General features: G+C 36.8%; 1 protein-coding gene across 1 annotated transcript in view; it reads left to right on the top strand.

Annotated features, from left to right (window-relative positions):
- Positions 1-21,574, top strand: part of LOC122801304 (extracellular calcium-sensing receptor-like) — a 137,352-nt gene that overhangs the window by 110,763 nt on the left and 5,015 nt on the right. Inside the window, exons 3-4 of the mRNA XM_044070849.1 lie at positions 328-544; positions 3,014-3,024. Of these exons, the coding sequence (XP_043926784.1) occupies positions 328-544; positions 3,014-3,024 (228 nt within the window). The remainder of the gene's footprint in view (positions 1-327; positions 545-3,013; positions 3,025-21,574) is intronic.

A 21,574-nucleotide genomic window follows, 5' to 3' on the forward strand; every position in this document is an offset into this window, starting at 1 on the left:
ATGTATTCTAGGCTGAAGTTATGCATTAGAACATCAGTGTTTATGCTTAGTACATGCACACCCAGGCCATACAACTTGAGGAAACTAAATGCAGAGTCACACTAGCCTAAGTTATAAAAGTGAAACTGCCATTACATGTCTATATTTGCTGACAGAATTCCAGTGAGATAAATCAAGATTCCTTTTCCAGTAGAGACAAGAACCTCAGAGAGGATAGCCAGAGTACCACTTGACAAAAAAAACATGTACAATACAAAATATTCTGATAATCTGTTTATTAATAATGCTATCAATTGTGTTTATCATTATTCTTTTCATAATCTGAAGGTTCAACATTACATGAAAGATGTTCATTTTACAAGTAAATCTGGTGATGAAGTACAATTTGATGAAAATGGAGATCCAGTGGCAGCCTATGACATACTCAATTGGCAGAGAGATGGAAATAACTTTATTCAGTTCATACAAGTTGGACATTTCAATGCCTCTCTGATCTTACATGAAAACTTGATGATTCATGAAGAGAAAATTATTTGGAATGAAGGTGAAACTGCGGTAAGAAATTTTAATTTATTCATTATTTCAGGATATTTTTTGATTAAAAAGGAAATATTTTACCATACACAAACCTGTGTAGTATCAGTTATGATCCTAACAAGTTTCTCTTGCTACAAAGAACTTGACTGAATGGGTATTTTTATAGACTAATTTACATTATGTTATATCTTTTTGATGGCAGAAGTAGACAACTGAGCTTATTAAATCTGTTCAAGTGAATTCTACAACCTGCACTCATGCATTTCTCCTACCTTATCTCCTCTTCATCTGTTTCATTCCTTCTTCCGTGATTCCATGGATTCCATCACCTCTACAAATTCTAGTAGATTATTCTGTAGGTTGACAACCCTCTCTTAGAAGAAATACTTTCACAGAGCTAGGAAGCATTTTCCCCTGCAGTATGTTGTCTATGGCCCCTCATCCCCAATCTGTCTTTCCTGTGCAGGTTGACCTCTTCACATCACCTTACATTATCTTCAGTAACCCTTAACAAGTCCTCTACTCTCTACAGGTCTCTAGTAAGAAGAACTGTAATTCTTCTAGTCTCAGGTCATATCCACTTCAAAGTGTCCAACATGTACTTCTACTGTTTTGTCTTTGTACTTCCTTCAGCAGCCAGATGGATATCCCTCACCTTGTAGTGCCTTTGCAAACAATACACAAGAGGCATCCTGACCGGGGTCTTTAGGATACACATCAACATTTTCTCTCTGCTGCTATTGCCCTTTCAATGTGCCCACAGATCCTCTTCCTGCCCAGTTGTCATCTGGTCCCCACCGTCCTGATAATACTTCATACCAGAGCTGTTGTGGCACAAATGCAGTACTTTAAGCTTGTCCACACTAAATCTCAACTCTCAAAATTTCTACTTATTTGGTTAGCCTTTTCAAATCCTTCAGATTGCTGTCCCTTCCTATCCTCTACTGCTAAAGCTGTATTTGTGTCACCAGGGTAGAAATTAATCATGTTTTCATTTCTCTCAGATATGCCTGAAAGGAATACATTGAACACTGGTCCAACACCTGCAGTACACCACTAGCCACTTTTCTTATTCCTTATGTCATCCCTCTTATCATAACCTTTTCTGTCACCCACTTCAACCATACATCAATCGGAGTGTTTAGTCTTGGCCTCAACAGCAACCCCTCCACTTTTCCAAGAAAATATCTTATAATAATCAACCTCCCTTTTCCCCAGTTTCTACATGGGGCCAGGGTACTGTATCACCTGTTACCATCTCTCCCTATTCAATGCCACTCTCCCACCTTCTTTGACATTTCTGCCTGACTGTTGCAGGTCTTCTCTCAAACAATCCATCCATCTCTTTTCTGGAGCCTCTCATTTCCTCTTACCTTGCTCCTGTCTGCCCTGAATCTTCTTCACCACACCCACTATAACCTGTCCTGTTTGACTTTTTCTGCAACTTGGAGCTACTCTGGCTTCTGCTCTTATGTCCTCATATCTTCATCTGTCTGACAGTGTGCATCGTGCCACTTGTCTCAGGCACTTCATCTCCATCTCCTCTAGCTTCATCAACTGCTTTGCCTTCACTGACCAGGTTTCTGGCCATACAGTAGTGCTGGTCGCACTACTGGTTTGTACACCTTACTTTTCAGCTTCTTAGCATTCATCTGTCATACACTAGCCCCCTGATACTCTGTGCTAGTTGGCTATAGCCCCTCTGATTCTAGCTTTGACCTCATTCGGACTTCCCTTCTCCTCAACCAACCCTCCTAGATACTTAAACCTGTTAACCTGTTCCACTGTTTTCCCTTCTATCACAATTTTCAGCTTCTCATGATTTTCCCCATTTGCTGCCATTACAATTATGTTATCTGTACTCGGTTTCATCCTATGTGTTTTCAGCTTTGCATTCCACTCCTCTGCCCTTTGCCAAAGTTCTTGCTCAGAGTCTGCCTGTAATATAACACCGTCTACATACAGCAGCTTTGTTAATCTGTCCCCTCCAACCTGTTTGCTAATGTAGTCCATCACCAATATGAACAACAGTCATTTTCCTCATGACTTTTCCTGTTTCTCATTTTACGCCTTGCCTTCCACTCCTAAGATTTTGCGTTATAATGAACACAGATTCTAAATGACAGTGATATCATCAGTTATTATCATTTTGGGAAACAGAGTTATAAAAAACTAATAAAATGCAGAACAGCATATGTTTTGGCAATGCAGTAATACTGTATTTATCCTTATGTTTCATACTGATAGGACATAAGTCTTCAGTAGTACTAGTATTAAATTTACATTTGGAGTTTAGTTTACTAGGAGTGAAAAATACATGTATAACATCTTCAGACAGCAGAGTAGGGGGTTGCATGATCTGAGAAAAAATTAACTTTATGCTTCTCTGTTTCACTGGTATCTGCTTTTTTGCTTTTCTGTTTTCCCAGAAAGATTTGCAGTGGTTTATCAAACTTGGAATACGTATTTTACATAGACTCCAAGAAGGTGACTCAGTTGCTTTATTATCTAAGAAATTAATTCTCTATGAACCAGTTACATTTCTAATTAGTTTTTCCCGTTTCTTCTAAAAAGATTATTTTGGTTAACCATACAATATCCTGAAATAATGAAATATTCGCCCCCTTTTAAGCAGATTTAGCATTCTACATCCCCGTCACCTCTTACCTATCAAAGGCAGGAGCAGTTCAGGTGAAGGACCTTATAGAAGTAGTAGATCCAAGGGGATTTCTAGTAAAGGAGAGTACACCATGACTATTGTTCCTTAAAGAGTTTGGAAATGTCCTCATAGCCAACATTTTTGATAGAGTTAATAAGTAATATTCTTTAGACAATTACTGGAAGTCAGCTTTGTGCAGAGGAAGGTAATGTTGTTTAGTATAGGAGCGGAAAGGGAAATACATTTACAGATTTTGTTTATCACATAATGAAGGACATGCATAATAGTCAGAGTGATAAGGGGGAGGGTAAATGTACACACACCTTGGTACTAACAGGTGAAGCACAATTGTTGTCCTGCCATTCAGAACGCAGATGATAAAAAAGTAATTAACGCATGAGAAAATCACCAGTGTTTAAGTGTTTTGTTTAAGGTAGTATCTGTGGGTATTTTTATTGAAATAGTTTAATCAAGTAAGGTGCCCAGCAGCTTCTGAAGCAGGTATTATTTGATTACATCATTGAATGGGGTTCTAATGGTAATTGTAAGCATATAGTTTATCATCTATGTATCAAATAAAATGGAAGCTGTCTTATGCTCTTTTTTGGTTAAATTATTGCCTTCTAAACAGTGATAAAGTAGAGGAATCCCTTTAAAATTCTTTTTTGTAGGATATGGCAATTGTTTCCTGGCCTCAGCGCTTGTATCTGATCTGTATTTAAAGTGACTTGACATTTTGGTAGGCTGATTGTTATATCATTAAGAGAAAGTGAAAAAAGACGGGAATTCAGCACTCTTTTTTTGGGTGACTCCTGTCGTGAGTGTCCCTGAGTCAGATATGGGACTCCCTGCTGTAATCTAAGGTGTAAGGCCTGACAAGTCATTTTAAACTATTCTAGGTGGATGCTCTGTAAAGACTAAATGTTTGAGCTTGATAAGGAGTAAATGATGATTGCGTTTCATAAACACAGCTCATTGTGATGAAAAATGGCACACTCGACGAGTCTTCTTTCCGTGTTATTAAAGTAAGTGCAGAAGGTTTGAGAAAGGCTTAGGAAAGAGAGGAAAAAGCTACAGATGCTGGTAGAGGAGAGCTTTCCAAGAAGTGTTTTAACTCTTAGATAATGCTATCATAAACTGAAAAGGCAAGAGAGATTCCTGTGGGTATGGTAACTGGATACATATTAGGAGGGGGTATGGTTTGTCTGAGGTAGTGCAGACTGCACAGACAAGATGTTTTCATTTTTAGAGAGGTAACAAATAAGACGTTAAAAGTCTCTATGATGTAAAAGTCAGATTTAGTATCTGAACATAGTTCTTTAATCGATTCCTTAATGCTTGTCAGTATGGTATCTTTTTTATATCTGGTATAGTTTGGCTTTATGCTATTTGTTGCACAATCAGCTGAGTTTTCAGTAACAGGAAGAGGTTACAGTTTTGTTTGTTGTGTAGCTACCCTTGTGGCAATGCACATTTTTAAAATTTGTAAGACAACATTTTTCCTGGATTAAGATTGCAAAATCTTAGGAAATTTAAACAACTTATTATTTACAATAATACCTGGATGATTTACTTAGCTGTCTGTGGATGTGGAACATTTTACATAGGGCAGACTTCATGTTCTTTCAAACAATGTGTTGCACTACATATAAGTGATATTCACTGTAAAAAAAAAAAAGAAACAAGAAGTACCTTGTATAAGTGTTATAATAAACACCTCACAGGGAACTAATCTAAGGGGGCAGCGAAAGCCAACACATTCCGGCTAGGCTTATGAATGCCTTTGGGCAGATAACCTAGTACCTACCTATGAACCTATGAACCTATGAACCTTCCAGGTATCCTCTCTTTAGTGGGTATTGATAAAATTGTGAGTGACAGTGCAATGGAACAAAGACACTTTATTTTGGTCAAAAACTAAAGGCAATATATTGTATATTTGGGTGCTCTGTTTCAGCCATATTTAAATGACAATTTCTAGCTTAACTATTTGTTAAAAATCATTGCAATAGTTTTCCTGACTTGATACAGTATTATTCTATTGATGTACGAGAATTTCTTGTTTAACTGACTTTTATAAAATATTTCTATATAACTGCATTTTAATACAAGTGCAGTTTTGCATTTTCATTGTATTTACATTTTGTAACAATATATGTAATATAATATTTGGCCATTAGGTGGTAATACTGAGTTGCTTTCAGTATGGAGCTAGCAGTCAGGAAAGTCTCGGATCAATAGCTTTGTTTATGGCCATACTGATATTTGCATACCTCTTACACACTTGGCATAAGAAGTCTGGATGACGCCTAAAATAATGGGTGGACAAAGACAAACAAATAGGGATAAATTGTAAACATTACTCTTATAAACTTAGAAAACTGGTACAATGACAAGGTTTTCTGAAAGATATTAACAAAAGCACAGTTCATTCAGCCAGTGCACTGTGCACCAGTACCATGAAGCAGCTCCTTCCCCCCAGCTCTTCTAGTGAAGAAAAAAAAAAAGGATATTTCTTCTATTGGCACATCAGATGGCCAGATACAACACAACTCCCTCCCATCTTTCCAGTAATTCAATTCCGATTTTTGTGCCCTGCCCCCGACTCTCCTCCCTTTTATTAAAGTAAATAAATAAATAAATACATAAGAATTTCTTATAAACCATAGCAAACTGCTTGTTACAAATCCAGAATAAAAACTGGGTGACAACAAACATGGCTAAGTAAAATAAACACAAAAGCTTTTATTATAACTTAGTAAGCATTTTCGGGTTGTCCTCAGTGCTTCATCAGACTTTAAAAATACACAAGTTAACACTCACTATTTAAATCTAAACCACAAATCAGAAATGGATTCCAGTTATGACATCATAACAAGCTGTCCAATCAGCTATAGAACCTCTAACAGCAAATTAAACAGTACATGATCTGCCAATGTGTACTAAAAAATAAATAAGTATATATAAAAAACTAGTCACCTAATTTTAACAGCAGCTATGTGCTTTGTCTTAGTAAAATATATAAGTCCAAAACCATTAAATATAGTTCTATGAGAATCAGAAGGGGAAAAAAAAGGATCAGATCAATTGATTGCCAGGATTACATAATAGAGTGACTGAATGAACATTTAATGTGTTGTATATGCTTGCTTAATTCAGCTCTCTACCTAAAGAAAACATGAAGAAAACATGTAAAAGCTGTGGGCTCCTATCTGTTGCATTTAGAATTGCTAGATGTTTCCAACATTCAAAATGCTTAAGCATAGCACAACATTGCAGCGAAATGTATGAATTCCTATATGCATACCATGAAAACCAATTAAAAACAAACGACTACCACAACACACCTGTCTAACAAGAGAAGATAAAACAATGAAGAATAAATACCTAGGTGCCTGCATCAAGTAGATGAGCCATGCAAGTTTATAAAACCAGAAAAAATTCAGTATAAAACAGTTTATGAAAACAAAAAAGTTCAGTATAAAACATTACTTCACAGTAAACATCTAAGCAGGTTTGGTATTATAATCATAATCTTAATGAGCAGGGCCCATGTGTATACATGAAACTTAAAAGCTATAAGAATATAAGTCAACCATCATTCAAGTGTTGTATGTAGACATGAGTATGTCTGCTTACAAATGTAAGGTCTTAAAACCAAAAGGAGCACTACTCACTCAATAAAATTAAAATTAAAGTACCTTACCTGATAAAAACATGCAAAGAAATGTACTAATTTAGTTGTAATCCTGTAGAATGAGGCCTGTGAAGGTGCAGAGATCCTAAAAGTGCCAAAAGAGTATAAACAACCTAAAGTTACTTAAGAACCATCCTCTATATGCATAGAGCCAATCAAAGGAATCTGTGTGAAATAAGGATGTTACAGCCTATCATTACTTTTAGCTGGAGTCAAATAATTAGTGGAGTTAAATGTGATTCTATGCGAGAGAATACAAAAAAATAGTGAGGCAATGATCTAGCTTTCAAGAAAAGTTTGATGGAAACATCATTCAGTCCTTAACATTGGTCTGCTTGTAACTGAACGCTCCATTCTTGTTCAGTCTTCTCAGTTTTATTCTTCCTGTCACTAATTCTATTGTCTTATTTCTAAGTGTCCAGTACCATAAATTTGAAATGATTATCTACTCCTTGTTCCACAACATGTTTTTCTGTTGCCACACTTGCATCTTCCTTCCTAATTTTATATAAATATTCTTTGATCCTGTGCTTAAGTGCCCTGTTCGTTTTTCCTATGTAAAAACTGGGACATTTCATACAAATAGATAAATAGACCATGTTCTTGGTCTAGCAGTCAGCATAATTCCCAAGTCTCACAACCTTGCTAGTGGTGGGGTGAACAAAATGATCGGTATTGGCTACAAATGAACAGATATTACACCGCCTGCAACTAAAGGTTACCAACTTACTGGGATCATTAACATTCTGTCCATCACTGCTGAGGTAGCATACTCTTCTTCTTATAGATTTAACGTTCTTGTATGTAATGCTTGGATGCGGTCCCACAATTTGAAAGATGTTATCATTGGATGTCAGCATGTGCCAGTTCTTCCGGATGATGTTGATTATACTTCGACTGTCAGATGTGAAATGCAGTACTAAGCGACATTTTCTATTTATGACAGGTTCTTTCTTCTCTGCAGATTCATCTTTTAAGAGAAATAGGGCTTGCCTTTACCTTGTCTTCAAAAATCACAGAGTCAGTAATTTCTAGACATTCCTTTATTGAGTAACCCCTGTCTTCAAGATTCTTGATCAGATTGTCCATTGTTGTGTTGAGCTCCATGTCATTGTTGGTGATCTTTGATATTCTCAACATTTGCCCTTTGATAATATTTCAAAACACAAAGGTGGGATGCATACTAGATCTCTCCAGAATATTGTTCTTCCAGCACAGCTTCTTATAAACTATTGTCTGTATTTGATCATATTTAGTTTTGAAATTAATATCTAGGAAGCTAATCTCTTTTCTAGATGCTTACATGGTAAGTTTTAAAAAGTCAGTTGTGTTACCTATTTATGTCACAAACTCATCCAGCATCTCTCTGCTTCCAACCCAGACCAAGAATATATCCTCCACAAAGATTTTGTAAAAGGTGACCTTGTTGTTATGTTTCATGTGAAAGGACTAACTTGGTCTCGCAACTGGCCATTACTAAGTTCACATGTGAGTTGGCACAACAGGTGCCCATGGCTACCCCAGTTTTCTGCAGATAGTATTCACCATTAAATATGAATACATTGTTCTCTAAGATAATCTCAATTAACATGCACAGTAGATTAATTTGGTTAGAAGTAAAGGCAGCCTGGACTGATAACATTTCTTTTAAAAAGTCTATTCCTGTCTGGTTAGGTATACATGTAAATAAGGAACAGACATCAAGGATGACAAACCAGATGTCTTCTGTAATAGACCACTGTTGAAAATATTGATAGAGAGTTTCCAGAAAGTCTTGGGTGTCCCTCAGAACAGTGTTTGTCTTCAAAAATCACAGGTTTCAATAATGGCGATCTATTATAGAAGACACCTGGTTGTCACCCTTGATGTCTGTTCCTTATTTACATGTTTACCTAACCAGACAGGAATAGACTTTTTAAAAGAAATGTTATCCTTCCAGGCTGCCTTTACTTCTAACCGGATTGATCTACTATGTATGTTAATTGAGATTATCTTAGAGAACAGTGCATTCATATTTAATGGTGAATACTATCTGCAGAAAACTGGGGTAGCCATGGGCACCTCTTGTGACAACTCATATGCGAACTTAGTGATGGCCAGTTGGGAGACCAAGCTAGCTCTTTCACATGAAACATATCGCAACAATGTCACCTTTTACAAAAGCTTTGTGGACAGTACATTCTTGGTCTGGGTCAGAAGCAGAGAGATACTGGATGAGTTGGTGACATATATAGGTAACACAATAAATCAAATAGTGTAAAAAAACAACAAAACTAGTTAAAAATATAAAATAATAAAAATCCAACCACGTATATAGGTAACACAACTGAATTTTTTTAAATTTACCATGCTTATATTCTTATAGCTTTTAAGTTTCATGTGTACACATGGACCCTACCCATTAAGATTGTGATTATAATACCACACCTGCTTAGATGTTTGCTGTGAAGTAATGTTTTATACTGAACTTTTTTGTTTTTATCAACTGTTTTATACTGAACTTTTTCTGGTTTTACCAACTTGCATGGCTCATTTACTGGAATGTAAGCACCTACGTATTTATTCTTCATTGTTTTGCCTTCTCTTGTTAGACAGGTGATTAATTTATGTTGTTGTGGTAGCAGTTTGTTTTTAATTGGTTTTCATGGTATGTATTTAAGAATTCTTACATTTCACTGCAATGTTGTGCTGTGCTTAAGAATTTTGAATGTTGGAAACATCTACCAATTCTAAATGCAGCAGATAGGAACCCACAGCTTTTATATGTTTTATTTATGTAGAGAGCTAAATTAAGCAAGCATACACAGGACATTAAATGTTCATTCAGTCACTCTATCACATAATCCAGGCAATCAATTGATCTGATTTATTTTTCCTTCTTAGTCTCATAAAACTATATTTAATGGTTTTGGACTTGTATATTTTACCATTACTAAGCACACATCTACTGTTACAACTAGGTGACTAGTAGATAAGTAGTTCTTTATATATAATTAAATCATACTAGAAATTATAGTTTATTTTATTTATTTTTTAGTACACATTGGCAGATCATGTACTGTCTAATTTGTTGTTAGAGTTTCTATAGCTGATTGAACAGCTTGTTATGATGTCATAATTGGAATCAGTTTCTGATTTGTAGTTTGGATTTTAAATAGTGAGTGTTAACTTGTGTATTTTTAAAGTCTGATGAAGTGTTGAGGACAACACAAAGCACTTACTAAGTTATAATAAAAGCTTTTTGGTTGACTTTACTTAGCCGTGTTTTTTGTCACCCAGTTTTTATTCTAGTTCTGTTCTTTGTTTACTGGTGTGACAACTTCACACCAGTGTATGGTTGTTTTTTACTCTTTTGGACTTAATTGTTACAAATGTTGCAGACAATGGCTACATTTTGTACCCTGCCTACATGGAATGCTATTGTGCTCAAGGTTTAGTTAAAAAAATCATATAAATTGTAGCAAACTGCTTGCTACAAATATAGTAAAGAATTGCTATAGTTTATACCCTGCCTGAATGGAGCTCTACAGTGTTCAGATTTCAGTTAAAAAAAAAAAAAAAGATTTTTTTCTAACTTTTAAACTGTAGCAAGCTGTTTGCTACAATGTAGTAAGCAATTGCTACACTTTAGACCACACACGGAGTGCTACAGTGCTGAGGAATGACTGCAAATGCAATATTGACTTTAAAAAGCTAGGATTGCATTGGATGTCAGGCTTGACTGACTGCGCCCCCAAACACTTTGAATCAGGGGCATAACTCCTTGGACTTTATAAAGAGAGACATGATAGAGCTCTTGGAAAATGTGACCGAGGCAGGTATGAACCTAGCTTTGAGCAGCATTTTACCATCACCAAAAAGTACAAGAAGTATGTGACAATAAGGACAAAAGATGATTGACTTCAACAATTGGCTTAGCTTCTGGTGTCGTTCAGGGAGGGGTCCAATGTATAAATGGTAGACAGTCCTAACTGCTTTGACAGTGATTTTCTTCATCCATCTCATAAGGTTTTTGTATATCGGCTAAATCCTTGTCCAACCATATAGTGCCATTTGTAGACAATATCAGTCTTCAAAATCAGAATTCAGAATCCAGATAACATTTCGATGTTGCTACTCATCACAAGCAACATAAAAAAAAACTACACTCCCTACAGACACTGCTTACCCTGAAATGCATTGACATATACATTGTCACATACGTGGTTGAAGATCACTGAGAGCATTTCATCAATGTATGGTTTCAGCATCTAACATGCATTCAGGCCCACCACACTAGATGAAGGGACTAAAGACATTGGTGCCTCCATATTCATAAAACAAAATCTAATCTTCAGGCTCCACAGACTGAATTATGACCTGAGACTCCACTGTGTCCAAATTACCATTATTGAAACTGCTTACTGCATCATTGCTAACTATAGGACCCCCTTTGCCCTTATTAACTCATTTTTTGATATAATTCCAGATTCCCCCCTCATGGCATGCATAATTTTTCTCTGAGTCTGATTTCTTTAACTAAGTGACTTGTTAGCGAATACTATGCAGTATTAGAAATAATAAGGTGTTATTAACAACATGACACTAAGGCTGTTAGTTTAGAATGTCCAGCAGTGGAAAAATTAATCTTTGTTTGTCACTTATTATATATATTTTCAAATTTATGTTCATATTTTTATAACCGAGAGATCTACATATTATTGAGGTATATGGTGTGAAACATCAATGTTGGAGACAGGATAATTCTCTGTCAATGCTAATTTATATCACACAGTTTTGGAAATATTGCTAGTTGCTTTCTTGTAATTATAAAAATAAGCAATATTTCCATATGTACTTAATACTTCAAAAACAGTGTGACTTATAAACTGTTGCATGGCATTAACTGAAACATTAGATGTCTTTGAAGAAAACTGTCTTTGACATTTGCAATGTATGTTGCACATCTTGAGAGATATTCAGTATTAATTGTTTTGCTAATTATATAATTAAGCATATGCTTTCATGTTTCTGTAAATATCTCATTAAACATGCACTTACAGAGGAATTTCTTGTTGTCATGTGAAAGCTTATGTCTGGCTAACAACAATGTTCTAACAACATAAGTCTAGGTTGTACAGTTTTCAAGATGTGAAAATTCCTTTGTGAAAGTTTACAAAAACTATAAGTTGGGGTTTGTGTGCATTATAATATATTATAGTATTAATGGAAAGGCTATACATTCACTGACTATTATCACTGTAAAGAATACTTCATACTGATAATATTGCTATTTGTACAATTTTAATAGCTTTTATTGTTTATAAAATATTAATATTTGCTCATCTTATGCTTTTTAAGCTTAACTTTCAGAAAATGCTCTGGAATGCAAGATATATGTAGGCTGCTACAGGTGTGACATTCCACACCAAAGAAGTAGTTTTAGGCAAACAGATTTCTGGACTTCATAAATACAAACTCTCTTGACCAGTTATTCTGCACCCCAACTGGGAGGGGGGGGTAAAATCTTGGATTTGGTTCTCACCAATATGGGACAGCTCTACTCTTCAAATGTTGTAACTTCATCCCTAGACAAACTGGATTATAAATCAGACAGATTGGATTATAAATCAGACAGATTGGATTATAAAGCAGGCACATTCACCATAAGACTGAAGCCAGAAGGATTTTCAAATATATCAGTATTTAAACATTATGCAAAGGCTAATCTACTAAAACTGAGTGATGACCTTGATAAATTCAACATCCTCCTCCAGTCATATGACCCCACTATGTATATGAAATCCTTTACCACCAAATTCTATGCATGTGAATAGCTGCATATATACATCTTTCCCCCTCTAAAGTAAATGCAATGCCATGTTTAAAACTAAACACCCATAGTAGCCTTTACACTAAAACAAAAAAAAATCATCACATTCAGTAATAAATGCAACTCTGAAAAATGTCAAACACACACGCGTGCATGCGCGTGTACACACACACACACACACACACACACACACACACACACACACACACTCTCTCTCTCTCTCTCTCTCTCTCTCTCTCTCTCTCTCTCTCCCATGTACACATTTGGACTATATCAATTACTCTTTCATTATCTTGTTATCTGTATGGAGGTGCATGTGTGTGTGTGTGTGTGTGTGTGTGTGTGTGTGTGTGTGTGTGTGTGTGTGTGTGTGTGTGTGTGTGTGTGTGTGTATGTGTGTGTGTGCAGGTCTGTTGCTTGATCTATTGAAGTTCAGGATGAACAGCTTTGCCTGTCATCCCACATGTCAACCTCTTAATGCAAGAATTCAGAACAAAGCCAAAAATAATGTGGATACATAGACCCCAAATCATGGACAGATTGTAAATATTGCTCTAATGAACTTAGAAAGTTACCAAAGTAACATTTTACATTATCAGGCATTTTCTGAAGTACATGGATTCTGAATCTCAAATGTCCAGCTAGAATAAATTTTGTGGCCACACTTGATACCTTTTCTCCAAGGACTTGTCTTTTCCACTTTCCCCCTTTTTCTTTATCAGGCCAAAAAGATGTCCACTAAACCACAAAGAGTACCTTCATTTCAAAATATATCAATCACAGAATCTACGTGACAACACATAATGTCTTCTTCTATCTAATTAGATCAGCCACTATCTTACTGCTCTCCCGTCATTGTTTCACCACTCTCCCTCTCCTCATCTATCCAAACAAAACTCCTTAAAACAGATCAAGTAGCCCCAGACATTTTCACTTTCCTAATTACATCACCTCTCAATCTTATATATGATGATATTTTCAAAGTCGCTCTACTACTGACATATCAGACATCTGCAGCTTACCGTATGCATTTTATTTTTCACCTGTGGTCTTATTAGCCCTCTGCTTATCATGTAGTCTAAACCGTGGGCTTCTACCATTCCCACCTTGTATTTCGATGAATTATCTGCCAATCCATCCTGCTATAGAGAGTTTACAACAGTTTGAACTTTGTGCAAATGTCTCTGCTGGTTCTTGAATAATATTACAGTGTAATCTAAGCAGGCTGCTGCAAAACTTTTGTGGCATCTAAGGACTTTGTCCATTAGCTTCTGGAATGTTGCTAGTGCTCATCCAGACCAAAAGGCAGCACACTATAATGGAAGACTCCTGAGGTGTAGAAAATGTCAGTTTTTCCTTAGCAGCTGTAGCTAGTGAGATTTGACAATAGCTTTTATTTAAATCTAAAGTGGGCAAAAACATAGCCTTGCTCAGTTTTTCATGCAATTAATCCACTGGGACATTGGAAATGAATACAATTTAACTATACCGGTTAGCTTTCTAAAGTCTCAGAAAAAATCTTACAGGTCCATCATACTTGAAAAGCACTATAAAGGGACCCTCCATTCATGCTGGGACCCTTCCATAACTCCCAGGTTTAAACTTGTTTTATACTTTACCTTTTACTATTATTTATTTATTTATTTTATTTTACATTTGTTCACCGGGATAGTCCGACTGGATTCATGTCCATTTTCAGCGGAGTCCCGGGGAGAAAAGCTCCAGGGTATACATAATAAAACATAGTAATAAGGTCAATATAACAGAGAACAAAGGCGAGACATAGCAATGCAGTCAAATACAGGTATGCTATTACCATTAATACTTTGACAGTCAAAATTAGATAGGCTCATGACATTAGTAGACACTAGTTACAGTTAGGAGAAATAAAAACACAATAGTATTGACATCTATTAGATTTTTATGTACATTCATTAAAGCTGGCTTAGCCAGGTTTGTTACAGTGGCTGAGCCAGTTTAGTGCCAGACGTTGTTTGAGTTTGGTCTTAAATTGACTTAGGGAGGAGAGCATAGTAATGTCAGCTGGGAGTTGATTCCAGGTTCTACCTGCAGAGTTTGCCAAGAGAGCTTCCCCTGTTGTATTGTTGGTTTTGATTGTAAGAATATGAATCTAAGCAGTCTCTGATTATTTTGTGCGGTGATAATATTACTAAGAGCTGCTGAGTTATCTGGATTATAGAGATTTTTGTTAGCTATGATCAGAAGGTTATATTGTATGAAAATGGGGAATTTTAGCCACCCAAGCTGTTTGAGGTTGATGCAGTGGTGGGTTCTGCATGGCTGGTCAGTGGCAAACCTAGCAATGTGATTGTAACAGATAGACAGTCTGTTTAGTAGTGACTTGTTTAGATTAGACAGAAGGGGGGAAGCATATGTAATTGTTGAAATTAGGTGAGAGCGGGCAATAGCAATCCTAGATGGAGGGGTTAGAAAGGCTTTAATTATTTACAATGATCCAAGTATTTTATTGGCGTTCTTTATTATTTGATTAACATGAAGTTCAAATTTTAGGTTATTGTCAATAATGACACCGAGCAGTTTTGTAGAGGGATCTGGGGAGATAGTACCATCTTTTGCATTAATGGTGAAAGAGAAAGTTGCAGACATTTGAGTAGGTGAGAATAGCAACATTTTAGTTTTTTTTGGGATTTAATAATAGCCGGCGACCAGTGAGCCAGTTTTGTACAATATTAAAGGTGAACTGGGTAGCAGACTTCAAATCTGAAGGAGATGTGGCTGAGCAAACTAGAGTGGAGTTGTCAGCCTATTGGATACAGCTGACATTTGGGATGACAGTATATAAGTCATTAATAAAAACTGAGAACAGTAGAGGCTCTAATATGGAGCCTTGTGATACTCCAAGGGTGTTTGGTAGTAGTTTAGAAAGCTTGTTCTGCCAAAGAACAGCTTGCTGCCTCCCAGTCAGGTAGGAATTGAACCATAAAAGGACATTAGAGTCCAGATTGAATGTTTGCATGGTGTGTAACAAAAGTTGGTGATCCACCATGTCAAATGCCTTGGAGAGATCCAAGAAGAGGGCTGAGGAGATGCAATTATTATTGTGGTTGCTGTTTATTGTGTTGGTAAAGCAAGTAGGGCTGAGGTAGTACTGTGGTGTGGCCAAAAGTCGTGTTGGGTATCGGCCATGAGGTGATTTTGGATTAGGTGGTGCATGAATTGTTTATGTATACATTTTCTCAATATTTTTACAAGTGGTGAAAGTATAGCTATGGGTCTATAATTGGAGAATTCAGTGGAGGAGCCTCCTTTATGTATAATAATATAATATATATAGGATAATGTAGGATGTTTTCCAAATGGTGGGAAGTTTTGCCTCTGCTATGGTACGGTTAATTAATATTGGATAGGCTATAGCATCAGCTGATTTTTGAAGGTATTCAGCAGGTAGTTGGTCAGCAGATAGAGTGGTGGGTTTTAATTTTTTGATAAGGGTACAGATGAGTGATGTGGGCACTGGTTGGGAGCTAAATGAGAGTCTATTTAAAGGGGTGGTATTGTCAGGGCTGGGGGAGCTAGGAGAAAGTTGGCTAGCTAGGGTTTGAATTGTTTCAGTAAAGAAGTGGTTGAAATTGTCTGAGACTTCTTTAGGAGATTTATCAATGAAACCAGTGGGGATGGGAGTGGATGTTTTTCCTGGGTGGAGTAAGTTATTTAGACTTGCCCAGAACTTCTGAGGATTGTTTTGGTTTACAGTCCGGACTTTACAGTAGTATTCTTTTTTGTCATTTAGAATTGATTTTTTGGTATCATTTCTGACTTGCCTGCATTTAACATGATCTAGGGGGTCTTTAGGGAACCGCCAACAAGCCCATAATTTGTTTCTAATATGGATTTTTTGCCTGGACTCTTTGGTAAGCCATGGTGCTGTAGTTGCTTTCGTTTGCTTTGAGAGGACAGGTGCATGCAGATTAAGGATTTCTAGAAATTTATTATTAAATTTATTGTTTATTGTTAAAATATACTACTGCCTCCTCTAGGGGGAGGTGTTTTAATACAGACCAGTTGCAGGAGATAAGTTCCTGTTGGAACTTGGCCTGATCAAAGTCTTTATTGTGCCTGACTTTGCTGAGTATGGCTGGTTGTGAGTTAATAACTTTTTGCTTAACTACATAAGTGAGGAGATGATCACTTAGACCCATTAGGAAAGGTCCCCACAGTGTACAGTTGGGGGTTACTATTTACAAGTACCCAATCGAGTATACTTTCTTTTTGGTTGGGTTTACCTAGCCTGGTAGGGTCAGTCATTGTTTATGTGAAAGCATGCAGACTGATGTGGGTAGAGGGGGATTCAGAGGAACAGGTTCCCCAATCTATATTAAGGTCTCCCAGCAGTAGGGTTTCTTGAGGGTAATGACATGATAGACAGTGAAGAGTATCCTCCAGTATGGCTATGTTATTGCCTGGTGGGATATACATGCAGATGATGTTAATGCATTTACTTTTGTTAAGCTGCAGTTTAGTGGCAAGAATCTCAGAGTTGTTAATCTGAGGTGGTGTGATTATATCTCTGGTCAGATTCAACTCATATTTATACAGTATGGCTACCCCACCCCCTTTCCTGGAAGCATGATCTAGCCTGTGTATATTATAGCCAGGGGATAACACCTCATTGTCAGTAGTGTTAGGCTTTTGCCAGGTCTCAGACAGACAGAGTATCTCAGGAGAGTGGACAGCCAGGAGAGAATGTAGTTCATGTACCTTGTTATTAATACTTCTAATATTGAGATGACAGGTCAGGAGAGAGTTAGTTGATCTACTGATTCTAGGTGGTTGGCTTAGGTTGCAGTTAGTGGGGGTGTATATATCAGAGGTGGAAGGGCCTGGGTTGGGGTAAATGTCCCCACTGAGTATGATACTGGGTCTATATTTAACTATAAGCCTCAAGAGTTTATATAGGAGTTTATAGTATTGTCTAGGTTTGGCGTTAGTGTGCCTGGGGTTGGTAGGCTGGAGGAGTGTATAATGGCTTGATTGTTTCCTTTGTCATAGATATGGCTGAAAGTGTGATGCTTTATAGTTGGGGAGGAAGTATGCCCATTAGAGTTTTGATGATCGAAAAGCACCGGGTTTTCATACTGGGTGAGTACATAGGTGATCAGCAGAATGGGTAGTACATAGTAGTGGAACATGATGGTTAATTGTTGGACTGACACTACAGTAGAAGGCGTTACTACCAATACTGAGGTGTCAGAGTGGGAGGACAGAGTATGTAGAGTGAGCTAATAGGATGGAGGAACAGGTAGGAAAGGGAGTAGAGGTAGTGGCTGATAGGGTAGATGAGTTGGGGGTGTGGTTAAGTACCTATAAATGTAGAGGTACTGGGGGTGGGTGGAATTTGGGGGCAGGGAGGGAAGCATAGCGGGGCTTATACAGTCTCCAAAATGTTAACTATCTCCAATTGTTATCTAAGGTATCAGTAACTATATGGTATTATTATAAGCTGAGTTTAGACAGTATTTAATTTCTGCTGTCAATATAGCTGTATTGTATTCTATTTTATGAACTGGGTGTAGATTATAAATGGTGTACTTGGTGGGCTTCTTCTTAGTTTGCTAGTTGATTCCAAGTTATGGGTTCAGAGTATGAATTACAGGGCTGGGAGAGGAAAACGGAATAAAGTATTACAATATACAGGGATTGGTTACAGGCTAAGGACTACTGCTAGGGGCTGACTAACTAATTTAAAGACAGGAGAGAGCCAAATTAGTATGGGGGCAGACTACAGATGCCTTTAGACCCAGGTCAGCAGCTCACAGCGTAATAGCAGAGCAGTAAAGTTCAAGGTTTTAACCTTATCAGTTGAAGGACTGGCTTCATGTGGATTATTTGTGGGTACAAGTTTTCAGGAGAGCTTTCTTCATGCAGGTGATACTTTTGGTAGGATATTTAGCAGGGGTCTCCCTATAATAAAACATGGAGTAGTGGTGAGAACCTTCCTAGTATAAACATTGCACATTCACTTCAATTGTAGAAAATACGGTAGAAAACAGCTCCATTCTTCTCTGTAAAACTTACAAACAGTAATTAACTTCCTATCTGTAATATCAGACAACAGACAAGGTAAACAAATGCTAGACAATGATTTTAGTTAGTAATATACTTTTTAGCAGGTTCTTATGCTTAGTTACGCAAATACTGATACTTTGTAGTATAAACAGGCTTCCGTTTCAGACACAAGTTAGATACAGGGAAAAAAGTTGTATCTAGTTATAGATCCTAAAGCAGATGAAACATGTTAAATGCAAGTTCTACCTACCATATCCTACTTTAAAACAACAGTGACTCCTAATACAGCACAAAAAGACTCAAGTATAAGTGAGCGTTTTACATTTAGAGCCACAGATTGCGCTAGTGCTATGCGCAGTTACCCAAACACGTTACACATGCCTAACAGTCAAAACACATGGAGAGTTACCTTAGCTGCCTTAATTAAACAATAGTCACAGCTATAAATGGCTAGAGTACCCTAAAAAAGTGTGTTCACCTTTAGCATACGCAGTTACCAAAACACGTTGCACATGCCTAGCAGCCAAACACATGGAGAGTTTCTTTCGCTGCTGTGGTTAAACAATAGTAACAGCTAGAAATGGCTGGGAGTACCCTAAAAAATGTGCCCATTCACAGTTATGTTTAGGAGGCTAGGCTTAACAAAGAGACAATACAATGTTATAATGCTGTTTTGTTTTACTATTTATTGTTGGACACTGGTATTCAGTAGTATGGCTTTAGATATTCTTTCTCCACATGACATCTTTTACTGCATAACAATGAAACTATGTCTTTAGACTCCAAATGTACCTTTTTGGCTCCTTCCTGTTTTCCCTATATTGTCAGTGTTATAAACATCTTTCTCAGCTTCATATTACCCTACCTGACATTCCTTTAGGATGATGTACCTATTTATTTCATTACAATTCATAGTGCTTATTAAGAAAGATTTTCTCTTAATGTATCTGCATATGTATACCATTATATCACAGCTGTTCTATTTTATTTTATACCGCATCTGTTCTATTTTATTTGATTTCATTTATTTGTTTATGTATTTATTTTTGCCTGTCCCAGGATAAACCTGAAAATAGTCTGGAGTGATAAGCTTTCTACCCCAGTTAAGAAACTGAAACAAATGAGTAATTAAATACCAGGCAACTTATTTCTGAGCAGGAATTCTTTTAATTTCTGTTTCTGCAACAGTCATGCTTTCACCCTATTTTGATTGTAGAACATGATACAGGAGCCTTAACCTCCCATGCAAACATACTAAACAAACTTCAGTTTCAGAATATTTATTAGACATAGCTATTCTGGTTTCCTTTTTCCATCTATCTTGCATTATAATTCATTTCACTTACTTTCTCTATCACTTTAAAAGTTCCTTACCACTTCGCAAGGAATTTATTTTTAACAGTGGGTACTAATATGAATACCTTATGTACTACTTTGAACTCTCTCAGATTAGCATTTCTTTCATATGTTCACTGTTACATGCCCTCTGATATGCCTGCTGCACTCTCTTCACATGCTTTTTCATTACATGTATCACAATCCCTAACCTGTCTTGTGAGTCTGAAAGATGACCTGTCACACTTCTAATGTGGTGTGCTTGTTCCCTTCCTCCTATACATCTTTTGCTGTGTGTAGCAAACCCTAAGGGTACCTGCAATACAGCAGTGCTAATGGAGTAAACCCAGTTGAGGACTGGAGTACTTCTGTTGCAAATAAAAGAAGATGTGGAAGAAGATGGTGCCAGTTTTTTTCATCTGTTTCCAGTCTTTCAAAACTTTAAAGTTTTGTTATATTGCTCATCTAGGCCCTCTATACGAAGCTGATATACAGATGTCCTTATTTGTTTCATGTTGAAGCCCTGCTAAATCTTGTGCATTACCCTGGACACAAAAGGGGTGATTTGGTTACTAATAATGTCTCAGGGAATTACTACCATAATAAAGTGTAGTACTAATTCTTTCTCTGTGCACTTTGCATTGATTCTTTGCAGGGGTTCTACCTCAAGAAATGTTATCGCATAATCATCAGTTCCAGACATATACTGATGTCTATTATTCAGTTATCTAAGTAGACCCACAATGTCCTTTGATGTTTGTTCAAAAGTGAATTTTATAAAGAGCAAATGCATCAGAAGATTCAGGACAGACTGTACAAGATTTAGCAGTGCTTCAAAGTGAAACAGATAAGGACATCTGTATATCAGCTTCATATAGAGGGCCTGGGATGGTTGCTGTCCTTTAACATTCAGGACAGACCGAAAAAAAAACTTTTCTGTATCTTCAATAACACCCAACCAATAAACTCTAGCTGAAACTCTAGCGTTTTTGGTACTTCCTATTTGGCAGTGGTGCTGTCTACAAGGCTCCTGCTTGTAAATTTTTCATCTCCTAAGCCCTGCTTGCACTTATCTAGGGTACCAGAACTTGTCAGAGATTTGGGATGTATGGCTAGGCTTAAAAATGTCCTTGTGGTCGTTAGCTTAGTAAACACCTATGCATCTATGAGTAGCAGAAAACAGTGCACAGGAGATGGCTCACAAAAGAATGATTAAAAGCTAGCAACTTTAGCAGGAGAATCATTTCTAAGAGTAAAGGAATCTTATCTAAAACTCTGTTGATATTGATTATCAGGAAAAAAGGGGGATGCAAGATTAAAAAAAAAAGCGCAAACCAGAAAGACAAGCATGTGTACAAGAACAGGTGTGAACCTGATGACTTAATTGTGGAGGTAAGCCAGGAGCCAGTGAGCAAATCAGAGGAAAAAATAGATTGCATTAATAACCATGACAAAAAAAAGAACTAAATAAAAGCAAAAATGACAG

The sequence above is a fragment of the Protopterus annectens genome, chromosome 4.part1 (genome assembly GCF_019279795.1).
Source record: "Protopterus annectens isolate FY-2018-M chromosome 4.part1, PAN1.0, whole genome shotgun sequence".
NCBI classification, from domain to species: Eukaryota; Metazoa; Chordata; order Ceratodontiformes; family Protopteridae; genus Protopterus; species Protopterus annectens.